This window comes from Vicugna pacos, chromosome 10 (genome assembly GCF_048564905.1).
Source record: "Vicugna pacos chromosome 10, VicPac4, whole genome shotgun sequence".
NCBI classification, from domain to species: Eukaryota; Metazoa; Chordata; class Mammalia; order Artiodactyla; family Camelidae; genus Vicugna; species Vicugna pacos.
This window is the reverse complement of record NC_132996.1, coordinates 3,598,214-3,614,489: the sequence shown is the minus strand read 5'-3', so window position 1 is coordinate 3,614,489 and position 16,276 is coordinate 3,598,214. Positions and strand designations below refer to the sequence as shown.

Sequence of the window (16,276 nt, the reverse complement as noted above, 5' to 3'; positions counted from 1 at the left end):
AGAGGTTAAGTCAGATTATCTGCTTTAAAATAAATTAAAATAATACAATTCTGAGTAGCTATGTCTTGCTTCTAAGACACCCTGATTCTCTGTCCCTAGAGAAAACACACCTTCTTTGAGATAAATACTACTGTGCACATACCTGTCTCTACATTCCTTTTTCTCACATATAATATCCTTGCAATCAATCCACATTGGTATATAGAGGCAATTTTCTTTTGTTGAATAACTATATAGCACCCCAATGTTAAGATACACCATAACTTGTAAGATAGACTCTTCTCAAAAAACACTTGGGTTGCTTTGGATTTTGCTATGATAATTAGTACTGTAGTACATCACGTAGCTTTGTACATGCAATTTTTATAATTTTGCTGGTGTATATTTGGGATAGAAACCTAAAAGTATGATTTCAGGTAGTTTCCACTGTTATTAGCTTTGTTCACACAATCGTGTTTCACCTAGACTATTATTTCAACTTCTAAATTTCTCTCCTTGCCTCCAGCCACACTGTATAACATTATGTACACATATCAAAACTTTGAATCTAAAATGCAGATCTGATCACTGTACCCCTTTGTTGATAACATTTCATGATCTCACTGTCCCTGTGAGATACAGGCAAAGCTGGCGAGTGAAACAGTTCATACCCATCCCGTGCTTTGCTTCCCAACCTCACTTCCAGCACTTTCCCAATACGACCTGAAGTCCAGTTAAACTAAACTTTCAGTGATTTACAGAAAGGTGTATGTCCTCTCATGTCTTGCACATAATTTTTTCTCTCTACCTAATTCATAAAACACATCTATAAAAATTCAATTCAAATTCTCTTTCTTTGTGAGTTCTTCCTGGATTCCCCCAAAATTAGAATTAGACTTCCTATTTTGCGTACATGGCACTCTGTGCTTCCCTCTGTTGGAAACTTGACCACATTCTTTGGCAACCCTTTATTAATGAGAATTGCCTCGGATGTGCCAGAAACGTGCTGAAAGGTTACATATATTGTATCAGAGTAGAAAGGTTAAGTAATGTACCCAGGGTAATGCAGCCAAGAAACTAGGGGCCTACAGTCTGAACCCACTTATTTTACTCTAAAAGCCTGAGATCTTTCTTCGAAGTAGACCTTACTGTTTTCCTAAATATTATGGATTCTTCCAGTTGACTTTTTAGCTTCCAACTCCTCATTGCACCTTAAACTCATTAACTCAGCAGGCTTTAATGAGGACAACATGGTCTCTGAAATCAAACAGACCTGAGTTTTACCCCTAGCAATTGATAAAAAAATTTTATTTTATTGAGTTATAGTCAGTTTACAATGTTGTGTCAATTTTGAGTGTAGAGTACAATTTTTCAGTCATATGTGAACATACATATACTCATTGTTGTATTCTTTTTCACCATGAGCTACCCCAAGATCTTGTGTATATTTCCCTGTGCTATACAGTATAATCTTGTTTCTCTATTCTATATACACCTGTCAGCATCTACAAATTTCAAACTCCCAGTCTGTCCCTTCCCACCCACTACCCTCCAGCAACCACAAGTTGGTATTCTATATCTATGAGTCTGTTTCTGTTTTGTATTTATGTTAGTTTTTTTTTTATTTTGTTTTGTTTTGTTTTTGTTTGTTTGTGTGTTTTTTAGAGTCCACGTATGAACGATCACATATGGTATTTTTCTTTCTCTTTCTGGCTTACTTTGCTTAGAATGACATTCTCCAGGAACATCCATGTTGCTGCAAATGGCGTTATGTTGTCATTTTTTATGGCCAAATAGTATTCCATTGTGTAAATATATCACAATTTCTTTATTCCGTCATCTGTTGTTGGACATTTAGGCTGTTTCCATGTCTTGGCTATTGTAAATAGTGCTGCTATGAACATTGGGGTGCAGGTGTCTTTCTGAAGTAGGGTTCCTTCTGAATATATGCCCAGGAGTTCTAGCAATTAGTTTTATCAATTATAAAGAATTTAAGCTTTAGATGAGTTTCCTAATCAATTTAATGATACCTAAATTCTTCTGTGGATGTAAGGCCTTAGCACAATAGTGAGGGTCCATAAATATTAAGAATCTTCCAGTAATAGGCAGGATTTTGTTTTGTTCACTTTTATATCTCAAGCACTTGGACAGTAAACACACATCTTAGGTGCTCAATATGTAAGTATTCTAAGCGTGAATAATTTGATGAGAAGCCTATTTCCCAGCAAACTCACCTTTTCTCTTAAGTTCCATATCCCAGTTGAAGGTATTACCAACCTGATGATTACTGACGCTTCTTTTTTACAACATTCAGGTCTTAAACTGGAGGTTACCTTTGATCCTAACTCCTCAGTATGTGCCACACTCCCATGACCCCCTACCAGCTTATGAGTGTGCCCTGTCAGTTTTATCTCAGCAAAAACTCTCCTATCTCCCTTATCCTGTTTCTTTTCTACTGTCCTACTCCAGATCTTTGTCCCATCTTACTTGATTTTCCGCAAGGGGAGTCTATAAACTAGTCTCAACTCCTGCCTTTCCTGCTTTACATCCCCAAGCCACCCCACTGTCACCAATGTTCCCTCTCTAAAAGTGGTATTCCTGATTATACTATCTGTCTGTCTGTCTGTCTGTCTATCTACCTGTCTATCTATGTCTATACACATACCAGATACCTCTTCACAGAAGAAGGTTCAGTATCCCAGCCACTTCATTTGGTATGCCCCATTAATGGTCCAACCTTTCTGTTCTTATCATTCTCTCCATCCCCAAGTTTGTAGCCCCAAACAGCTCAGCAGCATTTACTTAATACCGTCAGGCCCTTGGACACCACTTTTCTATTTAGAAAGCTGTATGTATCTATCTAAATCTCTCTTTTTTCATCGAAATTTCTCCACAAAGCCTTCCCTGATACATTCCATGTGCTATTTCTCCTCTGCTCCTTGACAGTGACTCATTGACTCTGTACGATCACATTCTGCCACACCATGTGAGCGTTTTGAGTATCAGGTCATGGCGTGTTTATCTGTGGATTTCCCACAGCATTGGGGTCTTTCTCATAGCAAAACTGCCCAAATGCTGGCTGTACTGACTTCCTAGGATCAGAGATTTGGGTAACTCTAAGAAATTTTAGAAATCTTCTGGTCTGATAACTTCATTTAATATGTTAGTAAACTGCATTTCAAAAACCTGAAAATATTTACTTAGAATAACACAAAAACAATGACATCAAATATATGTATCTTTGGCTTTCTCAGCCAGTAAAAATCCTTTGAATTTTCTGTACTGATACTGCAGGATCTTTCACCTCTGCCTTTACAAATGCTCCAAAGAGAGTTTCAGGTAATTGTTTTCTATATGTAAATGCATAGTGGGGTAATAGGATGTATGTCATAAGTCATATTAATTAAATGGTTTCGAGAACCGGAAACTGAGGATTAAAAGCGTAGGTGTTAGCTGTGCCATTACTAGCCCCATTTTTGTTCTTCACTGTTTTGTTTTCAGCACTGTTGATCATTATTTCTGTTATTTATGAATGCGTACCATCTGCTTCAGCCTCCTCTAGCCTTCCTTCCTAGCCAGCTCCAAAACTTTTTCCCGTTTGGTGCATCTTAAAGACAAGGCATGACATGAGGATATACATCTATTTAGTATATCCATACAGATATAGATATATAGAGAGATAGCTTACAGAGGAAGATAACTTACATTCATAAAGTAAAATGGAGGTTTTAATCAACCAGAAAAATAGAAACGAAAAAGAAAGCAGATTGCTATTTCAGAAAAAATATGATTGTGTCATCCGTGGTCATATTAGCCAAGGTGTCATTATGGTGGTTAGAAGAAAATTAAAACTTGTTTTATATCTATATTGATGGTGGCATTAAATGTAATGTGGAAGCTCGAATCTCTCAAGTTTAGAAGAATAAAGTTGATCATTGCTTCTTTGCATTAGGGAATTAGGCATTACTAGTTGCCCAAGTAGGCCATGGATTTAATCTTTTGGTGGGTTTTGAAATTTTACTTTAAGTTAAATTCAACTTAAATATTACGTAGCCTATTTTATTACCTTCCCATAAGAGACACAATATTATTACAGCCTTCATTTTTACCTTGACAGAAAAGACAAAAAGGAAAACATTTCAAACCTCACTTGACTTGCAAGACTAAAGCCTCACAAACTAAAATGACAAATGTATGATTTGTGACATCCAATTACTCACAATTAGGTTTTTTTGTCATAACAGTCTGTGCTGAAATGTAGCAGAAAGTGGGTAGGTAACAACAACAACAAAAAGATGTGATTTTAAAAGCAAAATTCTAGAACTTCAAAAAGCACTCTGAAGTTTTAGCAGGGATTATGAAATGGTATCCTCAAAACCCAAACACAGGTAGCTGGTGATATCTGAGAGAAAGAGACTTTGAAGGAGAAAAGATAGCGCATATTTAAAAAAAAAAAAAAGTCTTTACCAGGCGGGGCCCTTGTAAGAACTCCACATTGATCAAATCTTTCTCTTTTTCCAAATGTTCCATCAGATAAACATCGGTACTTGCTATATTCTTTTGTAGAATGTAATGGAAGACAATATTTTAGGTGTAGAAGATGCTAATGTATTCGATGAAGGTATCACACCAGATTTCTACATCTTTTTTTTTGCAGTTAACCTTTAAGGAGAATCTCTCCCCCTAATGATTCATCAGAAGCTTGGCTTTAGCTGATGGGACCCAACTTTCCAGGCTTTAAAATGATACGATTCAACCAAAGTCACCCAAAGAACTGTAACGATTTAAAACACTTCTTGTCTCATTGTTTAATAGAATCAGGACATTGTATCTACTGTTTAGATCAAGAGACCTCAAATCCTAAGAGGAAATCAGGAATCTGTCTTTCTTTGCTTCCAAATTCTCTCTTTCCGGCTGTATACAGACTCCATCCTATACAGTCAAGTGAAATGAAATCTTCAAGGCAGTTACAACATAGCTCTAAAACTTTCTGGGATCACTCATTTCCTTCTACCTACTCAAAACAACTATTGACACCATTAATGCACTACGTGAGTACTCCTGGAGTGACATGGAGAAGAGTGAGTATTGTGGAGAGCCATAAGCTAAGAAAAGATGTGCGTGGAAAATGCCCCATTTTTCCTGTCAGGCACAGATACCCACTTGTGTCCACTGCCTCAAGGCTGTCCTTCCCAACCCCTGAAGCATGGTCCTCCTCCTCTTGAAGCGGGCCCAGCAAAGGGGAAAAGTGTCACCTGAAAAGGCGACTGGAAAGAAAAGACTACTTCGTCTATTTTACAGGTCAAGCAGCTGTCATTGCTGAGTCCAAGCCTTTCGAAGAACAGGGTACAGACCCCATTCGCTTTTCATTTATCAGCCTCTTGCCCACATTGTCTTTACCCTACTTTGTTATTTAAATTAATTTTTTTTCTACTGAGTTATAGTCAGTTTACAATGTTGTGTCAATTTCTGGTGTACAGCAGTTTTTCAGTCGTACTTGAATATACATATGTTCATTTTCATGTTCTTTTTCACCATAAACTTCTACAAGATATGGAATATATTCCCCTGTGCTCTGCAGTATAAACTTGTTTATCTATTCTATATACACCTGCCAGTATCTGCAAATCTGGACCTCCCAGTCTGTCCCTTCCCACCCCCTCTCCCCCTAAATTAACTTTTTTTTCCTTCCTTTGTTTCCTAGCATGTTGGAACATCTCGGGTCTCTTCTCCAGCCTCACCTCCATCAGTGCTTACCTCCTTGGTCCCAGCCTCCTAGACCTGCCTGTGGCTGCCCTTTGCGCCCTTTCCTGATTCTGTCCCTCCCCGAGCCTCTTCACCTCATCCACTGCCGTCACAGGCTCTCCAGATTCCCGGGCTGTGTGCGGGTGAGGAATCTTTGCTGCAGCGAGGACCGGAGTCCCCCGCGCGCAACCCAGTGGCAGAAGAGGGCGAGGCTGAGAGAAAAGCAGGGCTGAAGGAGAGGGAGGCAGCCGGTCCTCCCCGAAAGTCTGCAAGAATGCGGCAGGGGGCCGGGGACATGGGGAGACAGTAACTCCCGAGGCCCTGCTCGGGGCTTGAGGACCCGGCCCGCGGGCGAATTTCCTGCCCAGTGCATCGGAGAAGAGGAGGCGCCTGGAAAGCAAAGAGAGGGACGCTGGGGGTGCCCATCCCCCGGAACAGGACCCCCTGCGAACGCGGGAACAGCAGAGGCGGGAGCCGGTGAGTGGTATGAAGGGAAAGCCCGTCTCCAGATTGGGCTCTGGAGCGTCGGGGAGCCTGGGGCGCTCGGGTGAGCACCCAAGGGGTGAAGCGTGCCGCGCGAGCGATGGGCGAGGGGCAGCCGGAGGGAGTGCTGCGCGCTCGGGGCGGGGACGCGAGGCGGGCGCGGGGCTCGGCGCTGGCGCAGGCTCAGGAGGGGGGCTGCCGGCGGGTGCGAGCCGCGGAGCGCGTGCGGCGGCCGCGGCGACCGTGTTCGTGTGGCTGTGGGAAAGCTAGGGCCGAGCGCGAGCGCGAGTGAGGCACAGACAGAGCGCATGTCTCATCCCTGCGAGCAGCCACTGGCCGCTCCACCACCATCTTTTGCATGTGCAACATTTGCAGCCGGACAGAAAACCTCTCCCAGGGCTATGGAGACTGCGGGGAAAACCTGGCACCTCGAGATGGATTGCTAAAGGGACACGGTCATAGTCCTAAACTACCCTAAACCTCTCCCCCCCTTCCCCCCCCCCCCCTTTTTTGGTTGTTTTCAATTTTAGCGCCATAGCCGTCAATGCCTCTCTGAACAGCCTTTAGGAAGAGTGCGAGAGAAAGAGAGCGCGCGCCAGGGAGAGGAGAAAAGAAGATGAGGATTATTTGCAGACAGATTGTCTTGTTATTTTCCGGATTTTGGGGACTCGCCATGGGAGCCTTTCCGAGCAGCGTGCAAATAGGTAAGCTCTGCTCCGGTGGGGTATGCATGTGGATGGCTGTAGCAGATACCCGAAAGTGAGTTGAATGAGTTGTTCATAAACAATGTAGGGGAACCTTCGGCGGCTCCCTTCTCCTCTGCTTCTCTCTTCCTCTCTCCCCTTTATGGGGGAAAAAAAAAGCCTCTTTGGTGCAGGTTCAGTCTGAACAGCACAGAGCTACCCACCCATCCGTCCTCAGTGCATACTCCTCTATTTCCACGTTTGGCTTATGTCGCTTAAGTAGGGTTGGAATAAGTTGGGAGAAAAAAAAGAAAACACCGGGGGGTTTCGTTGCATTTTATCTGATATGTCTTTTCATTGCTTTCTCTAGAGCGTGAAGGGATGTCGAGTTTGTTTTTTAAAAAGCACCACAACAAAACAAAACAAATCACCTCCCCTCCCCGCACTTCTTCCCATACTGTACGCCGCAGCTTTCTCGCTTTTACGGAAAGACACTGGGCATTTACACCTGCACCCCCTTGCTTTTGCTCGCCACTAATTAACCGATTTGGAAGTTAGATCTCTTTCCCGGAACCTTTGCTTCTTTTGTTTTCCTCTTGGGTCTTTTGCCCCAACCCTCCCTCTGGACTCTATTTCCAAGGGCCCTGTCCATCCGTGCCTCCTGTCTTTTAATGGGACGCAGCTATTGAATTTCTTCCAGCTAAGCCCAGCCTCAGACTGCATCATTTCTCGTGGACAGTGCACAAAACGGTGCTAATTAGGCTGAATCCAAGAGCTGCATAAAAACAAAGTTCACGTCTCCTTTTTGATTTGCCTCTAACCGGCACATCACCACATCCCTTCATGTCTGTATTTTAATGCAAATTCTCTTTTCTGTTTATCTGCATGCATCTTAGAGATGCCCGAGCTAGCTGATGAAGCAGTGTGCTGAGAATCACGGGGAGGGCAAGAGAGAGAAAGGAAGACACAGCAAATGGTCCCAGAGGTCACTGTGATCATGACAGATCGGGACAGGAAAACACTGAGCTGTTCTAAATACGAAATGCTAAGCATACACCTTAGGGACAAAGGGCAGTCTTCCAAGACGTGGCAGGGATAGCCCCCTAATCGTACGTGCCAGTGAATGGCACTGGGTCTGACAGCGCTTGGGGTGGGTATGATGACATTTACAAGAGGAAACACTGAATGTGCCTTTTCTGCTGTTTTCAATAGGTGGTCTCTTCATTCGAAACACTGATCAGGAATACACTGCTTTTCGGTTAGCAATTTTTCTTCATAACACCAGCCCCAATGCGTCAGAAGCTCCTTTTAATTTGGTACCTCATGTGGACAACATCGAGACAGCCAACAGTTTTGCTGTAACAAATGCTTGTAAGTAAAACATAAGTTGTGGCTAAATGAGAAGAGAATTCAAATGGGGCAATAGAGTCCCTTTCCTCTGTATTCTGATTATTTATTGTTATATTTTTTAGAAAGATACTCATGATCTCCACAGTTGGCTGTTACAGAGCAAATGAGAGTTAAAAACGAGATTTAATCCCAGGGATATTTAACTGGTATTTCTTTCTTTTCATTCCTTCCTCCTTCCCTCCCTCCTCCCACCCTCCCTCCTTATGTTCTTCCTTCTTCTTTTTTTCTTTATTGAAATTAATTCAAGTTACTTTCCCCTTTAGCATTTCAGTATTATGCCTACAGCCTGAATGCCAAATGAGTAAAAATTGTTCAGTCTAGTTTCTGATTTCTGTTTCTTTGGTTTTTATTTGCTTTTCACTTGAGTAAGTGTCTGTCTCGCTTTTGAAGAAGACACATGCTCTCTTACACTGGTAAAGGCAATGGAAGCTTTGCTCGCGGTGAGAAAGAGAGGGGAGTGGTGGTGTGGAGGATATATGTTTGAGTCGGTTGGTTGACGCTGCAGATGATCTGGTGATGTCACTTGAGGCTGCCCTGCTCTTATATTCTGGGTTGTAAATGTCTGCTGCTATCAGGTAATGCATATATCCTGTGGATATAACTCCACAAACCGTTACGTTGGTGGCAAATCGTGTTAGTCTCCAATCGATTTGAATTCGCAAACCAACCCAGCTGGATCTATGTTATCCTACAGAATAAGGCTGAGATTGGGTGAGCTTACCTAATGCTATAATGAAATAGTTGTACAGTGCTCCCCAGCCAAAATACTGCATAACTTAATGCAAAAATGTAATCAACTGTGTATTAATTTTAAAATCACTAAAATATATCAGTCAAAAGAGCATTTAGGTCGCATATTCACTCTTGAGGGAAACACATTTTCCAAATATCTCCTCATTTTTACATGCTAATTTATTACTGTTTAAAATGTGTTAAGATAATGGTTATAATTTATGTAAGAAATATAGGACTAGTTTCTACGTAAAATTTTGCACAACAGTAGTAAAGTGTTTAATCTGCATTGTATAATATTTTTATTATCTCAAGTTGAGTATATTTTAATTTTGAAAGTCCTCTTTCTGAGTACAAGCAAGTGTATACTGAACGAGCAAGTAAAATTGAAAATGAAGAGGTTTTATATGTCAGGAGGATATCTGTTTCATTAATTATTATAATTCATATATATTTGCCATTAATTCATCTAACAGGTAACGTGATCACTTTTCCTTAATTTTTGGCATCTAATTACTACTTTATTTTAGAACTTGGTTTCTTAAGGAGGTTAAAGCATTTGACACTTTTTTAAACTGCCACAGTTGTATTAAGTGGCAGGACTGCTGTAGTTCTCCTGAGCACTAATTAATTAAAAAATCATTTGTTGCATTTAATAATAAAATCACTATTCATTATAATGATAATTATAGCAGAATGCAGTTATTTTTAAGCAGACGTGCACATAAATTAGAGCTGGGTTTGTGGATAGTCATTTTTTAAAATTTCTTAAGTTACTAATTTTTGTTCTAAGTTTTGAAAGAGATGTCAACATTTCAAATAGTTCTAAATATAAAATATTTTCCTTAGTATATGAATATTATCTGTTCATTTAAATAGTTCTCTCATGTCTTTCTTGAGATCCTGTCAATGAAAACATTTCTAAGTTTAAAAAAAATTCATGATTCAAATATATCTTGAAGGTACTTTTTCTACAGTAAATTACTACTCAAACATTAATTTTTATTATTGAATTTTGAAAGACTTTAAAAGTGGAGGTATATTAATTTTATTTTTACAAAGTAAGTTCTTAATTATTCTAAAGTTTGCCTTATGGCTTTCAGCTGTATAAACTATTAAGTGCTAATTCTTTCTTCCTCCATATCATTTGTTAATCTCATTTGGGATAATTTTAATCAGTATTATATTATTTATGTAATGAAAATATTATATAAAATAAAATCTTACTGGTAAGGAAAAGTAAACATGAGGAATTGATAGGAAGCTGTACATAGAATGAGAAAGTAGAAAAAGGTATAAAATATAGATAATATGCTATTTTTTAAAATGTTAGAACTGAGAAAATTGAAGCTAAGTAAACTAAGTTCACTTATTTTGATTCCAAGTGTAACACAATGTTAGTGATACCATGTTTTTCATAATCACATAGAACTGATTTGTATACATGTTTAAAATATTTTAAGGCATAAAGTGTAAATAAGGAAAAAACATTTTCTAGTGAAGAAAAGGAAATTTTTTTGACAAATGAGTATGCCAAATGTCCTTAAGGCAAATCTAAGCAGAATTTGGAAAAAATCAATGGTCAGAGAGCGTGGGTCAGGTGATTGGTGTTTGTTAAATGGACTGACCAAGAGCATGTACTAGTGTGATTTTCCAGTCTAATTAAAGGTGAACGTAAGCAGTAAGTATGAGGCAACCTCATATATCAAGCTCCATGCCTTTGGGTACAAAAGGATAAAAATAGTATTCTGGAGAATTAACATGGAACTTATTTCTCATAGTGGTACAGACTGGATTTTTAAATTTTTCATGTCGGATTAAATATAAACGTCTAATATGTGTCTAGCTAGGTTTATTTTTAATACGATTTTCCTGCAGTGAATCCTTGTAAAACCACAGGATCTAGTGTCTTTTTGAATAAGGGCCACTAAAACAGGGTATGTTTATTTTATGGAATGTGTGCTTAAAGACGAAAAATGCAGATTAGGGAATAAAAGTATTATTGGTCATCTATTGGACAGATATAATTTAATGTTAGTTCTTTTACCTGGATATTAATTTCGCACTCTAAGAATACTTTGAGCAATCCAAACATTCTGTGTATAAAGTTTACACACTACAATCTATAAATCCGTTTAACTAAAATTTATCACTTTTGGTATAAATCCCAAGTTGCTGGGGTGGAGAGAGGGATGGGGGGATAATTTTGGTTTATCATTTTTTTGGAAATAATATTTGTATAAGATTATATTAACATATTGTTCTCTTTTTAAACTATTCACATTGTTGAAAAATCACACTTTGCTAAATATAAAACTGAAATTACAAGAAATTCAGATTATATAAAATTATGACATATTTCAGTAACAAAATATAGTGTAATAAGTAGTCAGCTTTCAAAATGTAATTAAAGTTATATATTTCTTTGTTGTAATCTGTACAAACTATGGAGTAGAGCAAAACAGATCATTTAAAAATAAATCCAACATGGGCAGTGTTCTTTAATAAAATATTATACAATCAACCCAAAATAGCTATCCTTGCAAACAAACATGCTACTTAAATTGGATATGTTCTTTGCAAAATATTTGAGACAACCCGAAAGCAGGCTGTGTTCTTATATTTTCCCCAAAGCTTTTTTTAATAAAGATATTTTGGTTTGGAGGATGATGTGTGTTAAATAGGCCAAAAGTAATAACCAAAATACTGAAATAGACTATCAATCAAGTTTTCAAAAAGATAAAAATATAAGACATTACAATTATTTACTTAGTCCAGTTACGTTAGAAATCCCGTAAAAGCAGCAGCCCTTTAATAAGGCCGTCCCTTTATAACATAATCCACAGACGTCTCGTTTCTGAAATGATTCTTTTAAATTTCAGATGGGCCACAGGAAATACATAATGAAATAGATCGAGTGTTCATGTATGTTACTTTGGTGAAACAATAAGATAATTTTGTGGAATATTTCCAACTTTTTTAACTTGTATAGGAAAGACCAACTCGTTAATACTTTTGTTTTATTATTTTTTAATAATGTGTTTATCTTACTCTTCTTTTCTGTTTAAAATCTGTCTATTCAGTGGTTTAAAACATGATGGATTGGAAAGTTGTAACAATCAAAAATAGAATGGATAACATATCCTAGTAGTGATGAAAAGTTTGTTCTTTTTTAAGTTAAATATTAGTCCTATTCGTGATGGCTTTATTTTATAAACTTTCAAGTATCCAGATTGAGTGCTACTTGTAAAAGTAAGTTTGTACGTATGTTGGTATGTAAAATATACTTGTTTAATTAATCTGAATACATCGAAATGTGACACTCTATCCAGTAGACTCTGCAGGCATTTTAATTCAAACTTGTAGAATTTAAGGGTATTAAATAATACAATCTCTTGGCTTTAATTCAGCAGTGTTTATTATTGTACATTTTCCTCTCAAGGGACGTAAAGTCCTCAAAAGACATACTAAGGGTTTATTTTGGACTGATAACAATAATCTTAAAAGTGCAAAAAATGCAATTCTGATGGTTTGACCTGCAAAGTTGTTAGTAGAAATACGTTAGGATTAAATACTGTTTGACTTCTGATTATTTTTAGAGAAATAAGTGACTTAACTCTATTGTGACTGTCATTAAGTTTCCTTTTAGTTTTATAATATTCTTTGTCTCATTTTTTGATTTTCCATCATAAGATTGATAACAAAGATGAGTCATATTCCTGTGGTTTGTCCCTTTCTTAAATGGTACCCAGTTTGCCTTGATATATTTCAGAACTGTCACAGGATTAAGCTTTCATAAAACCATTGAAAAACTCCCTAAACTTTTTTTTTCCCTTGTGGATTCTTCCAAGTGTTATTTCCCAAAAAGGAAACATTTTTACTTTCTGGCATTGGGAGATATGTATATATCTTATTTACAGAATTGTATTATAGTTCAGGAATTTAAAGTGAAAAACAAATGCCATACACCTTACACATAGTTTTTAAACTGCTTTGATATGCATGATTTTATGTGACCTCAAGCTAGTTTTAGAGTGAGACTGTCTGAGAAGATAATCATTATTTTGTAGATAAGCCAACTCTGGCTCAAAGAAGTCACCTGACTTGCCAAAGACCATGTAGCTAATAAGCTATACAGCCAAAGTTTGAACCCAGGTCTTCTAACTACTGTCCTGGTACTTCAGCCAGGAGACCATAGGGTGTGAAAAATACATCTATATTGAGATTACTTGAATTAAGAAAGAAAAAAGAATTATCATTTTTTTTTCTGATGCAACGTTTTGAAGAAAATAGGGCAAGACGTTTCTGGGCAACTCACTCATTAATCAGATGACAGTGAGTGATGCAGCAAAGACTGAAGTCATACTGTATAATGAATTTGTTCATTCGGTCACTAGATTAGGTAATAGACACATCTCTTTATTCATTGAGCATATATGTATGAAGGGCAACTGTATTTATGACACTAGACTGGAAATGAAGATACAAAACCTTGTGAGTAGTTGCTGCCCTCAGGGAGCTAATAGTCCGGTGGGAAAGATGCACAAGCCAGTTGTCCCAGTGCAGTAAGACAGAGTATTGTGGCAGAGGAACAGAGTGCTATGACAAAGATCAGCACAGGAAGGAGCATCGAACTTGGCACAGTGTCTGAGGGGAGGTATCACCTGAGCTGGGTGTTAAGGCTCTGGTTGAGTTATTTGAAGCCCAGAGGAAGAAGTGTACCTGGCCAGGGGAGCAGTGCAAGACAAGGCACCAAGGTGTGGCAGGGCCAGGTGTGACTGAGCCACTCAATATGGTTGAGTCTGGCTGTAGCACTGAGTGTGAGGGGAAGGAGAGGTGTGCTGAGAGGCGAAGGTTTGTAGATCCACAGAGGATCTCATTGCTGTTGTAAGGAGACTTTTCTGAATAAAAACAAGGGCCCATGAATGATTCAAAAACAACAGTGACATGATCAGATTTATATTTTACAAAGAACAGGATGATTTCAAGAAGGAGAACGTATTGCAAGGTGCCAAAAATGAAAAGAAAAAGACTAGTTAGTTGGGTTTTGAAGTAATAGAGTTTAGGATGATAAATGCTTGGATAAAAGTAAGAGCATTACAGGGGGATAAAAGTACCTAGATGCAAGCATACAGAACTGTTTACAGACTCAGTGATGGATGGATGTCTTTGTGGGAAGGAGGGAAGGAAGAATGGGAAGAATTAAAGATGACTTCTTCAGTTTCTGGTCTGGACAAATGATTGGATGGTGGTGCCATCAGTTAGGAAGGAACACACAGAAGAAGGGGCAGATTTGAAGGGGAAAGGTGCGTTTAGCGTGGAAGTACTGATTTTGAGGAGTTTAAGAGACACCCGGATGCAGCAGGAAGTTGGACGTGTGTGTCTGGAGCTGTTGGTCTCAGTCTGCACTGAAGAGAGACACTTGATAATGGCTGAAACCATGGGTGTGGGTGAAATCATCCAGAGAGAGCAAGAGCAGTGAAAAGGCCGCTGAGGACAAAATCCTAGGAGATACCAGCGCTTGAGGGACAGGGAGAGAAAAGGAAACTAAAGGAAATGGCTCAGAGGGCTCAGAGGAAAATGAGGCAAGAGTGATTTCACAGGAGCAATTTTAAGTCAGTAATGATCAACTTTGTCAGTTGCTGCAGAATTTAAATAATGAGTTGCAAGTATAATTGATCTTTAGCATCAGTCTTTCTTTCTCTTTTCTTTAGTGTGTTTTTGTATTTGACCGGAAAAAAAAAATGTAGCGTTTATTAATACCACATGTATTCTACTAATACATACACTTTTGTGTATATTGGCTTAAAATAGCCTTATCTTTTACTAAGAGATAGGAGAGTCTTTTCTGGACTTTGGAACCAGGTGGGCTTCAATTTGCAACCTGATAGTGTGTAAATTAATTAACGCTTTTGAGCATCAGTTTCTTCATCTGTTAATAGGAAAAAAACACATGAATTTTATGATTATTAGAAAAGTGTTTGAAAAGTACTCAGGAAATAATTACAACTCAATTAAATTTTGTTGTATTACATTTTCTGTGTCATATAGAACAATTTTTTCTGAACCAAAGTTACCATTTTGAGTTATTTATATTTTCTGTTTGTATTTTGAAAAAGCAATTTATGTTTTGAATAAATATATTTTCTTAATATTTTATAGGAATTTTTGACCTCTCACTGAATTGTTAATTTTAACTTATTCACACGAATCTAAATGCATAGCTGTCAAAATTATTTCTAAGCCCTTTAAGAGGTTAATTTTGTCTGGGATCTGTGGACCATTTGGAGAGAGAATTGGTTCACAAATGGATTAAAAAGACTGATGAATTCTTCTAATTGTATGCAAAATTATGTGTTCCTGAGCACAAATTGTGTGTGTCTGTGTGTATCTGTGTGTTTCCAGAGAGGCAGTCTGAACTTTTGGACAGCTTCTCAATGAATTCTAGTCATAAAAAAAGGCCCACAGCCCTAAAGGAGCTACACGTAAATTAGATAAACAAGTAGCACTTCATTCCCTACTTTCTTCATTTCAGAACCAATTCGATTTTATCCTTGAAACGAACCAGGAATTTTTCCGTAAACGCCATCTCCAGTAGCTTCTTCCTTGTCATAGAAAATAACCAGTGTGTCCTAGCTGGAAAAAAAATGTTTGGCTTAGTCCCCTGCCTCTTAAGCTGTCATTATATTATTTTTCTTTCTTTTCTTACTATCAGAAGTTCTACTTATTTCACATCAGCTCCTTCTGTTTTTATCATGATTTACCTTTTCCCTTAACCATCACTACTCTTGCAACAGTGTTCTTGAAGGTCTTCGGTGACTTACAGATTAGTAAATCCCATTGTTCCTTGGTCCTCACTGTCTCTTTGTAGTTTGCAGGATTTGATATGACTGATAATTTCCTGTTCTTTGAAGCTCATTTCTCCTCTGATAATAATAATAATAATAATAGCAAAATGGAGTGCTGATATGTGCCAAGGGTCTGTGTTAATTACCTCTATTCTTACACAACTCTGAGAAGCAGGAATCATTATTACTATTATTTTATATGTGGAGAAACTGAAGATTTGTAGTTAGGAAAATTTGCCTAACCACAAAGTGTGCAGGGTATCGCATCCTAAGATCCCTTTTGCCAGCCGTTCACGCAATAGTATGTTGGTGAGTACAGCAGGCACAAGATAGCCATCACTCGGTGTGACAGTAGCTAGATAACTCTTCATTTAAACAGCAAGATGTTTCTCTCAA

At 38.2% G+C, this 16,276-nt stretch overlaps 1 protein-coding gene across 3 annotated transcripts in view; it reads left to right on the top strand.

Annotated features, from left to right (window-relative positions):
- Positions 1–5,689: 5,689 nt before the first annotated feature.
- The window catches only part of GRIA4 (glutamate ionotropic receptor AMPA type subunit 4), a 439,401-nt gene continuing 428,814 nt past the window's right edge, over positions 5,690–16,276 (top strand). For 2 of the 3 annotated variants that reach the window (XM_072970755.1, XM_072970756.1), the window contains exons 1-3: positions 5,690–6,271; positions 6,738–6,911; positions 8,103–8,261. In XM_072970755.1, the coding sequence (XP_072826856.1) occupies positions 6,824–6,911; positions 8,103–8,261 (247 nt within the window). In that variant the 5' untranslated portion in view covers positions 5,690–6,271; positions 6,738–6,823. Of the gene's footprint in view, positions 6,272–6,737; positions 6,912–8,102; positions 8,262–16,276 lie in introns of those variants that run through there. The other variant, XM_031675350.2, reaches the window with a different exon arrangement.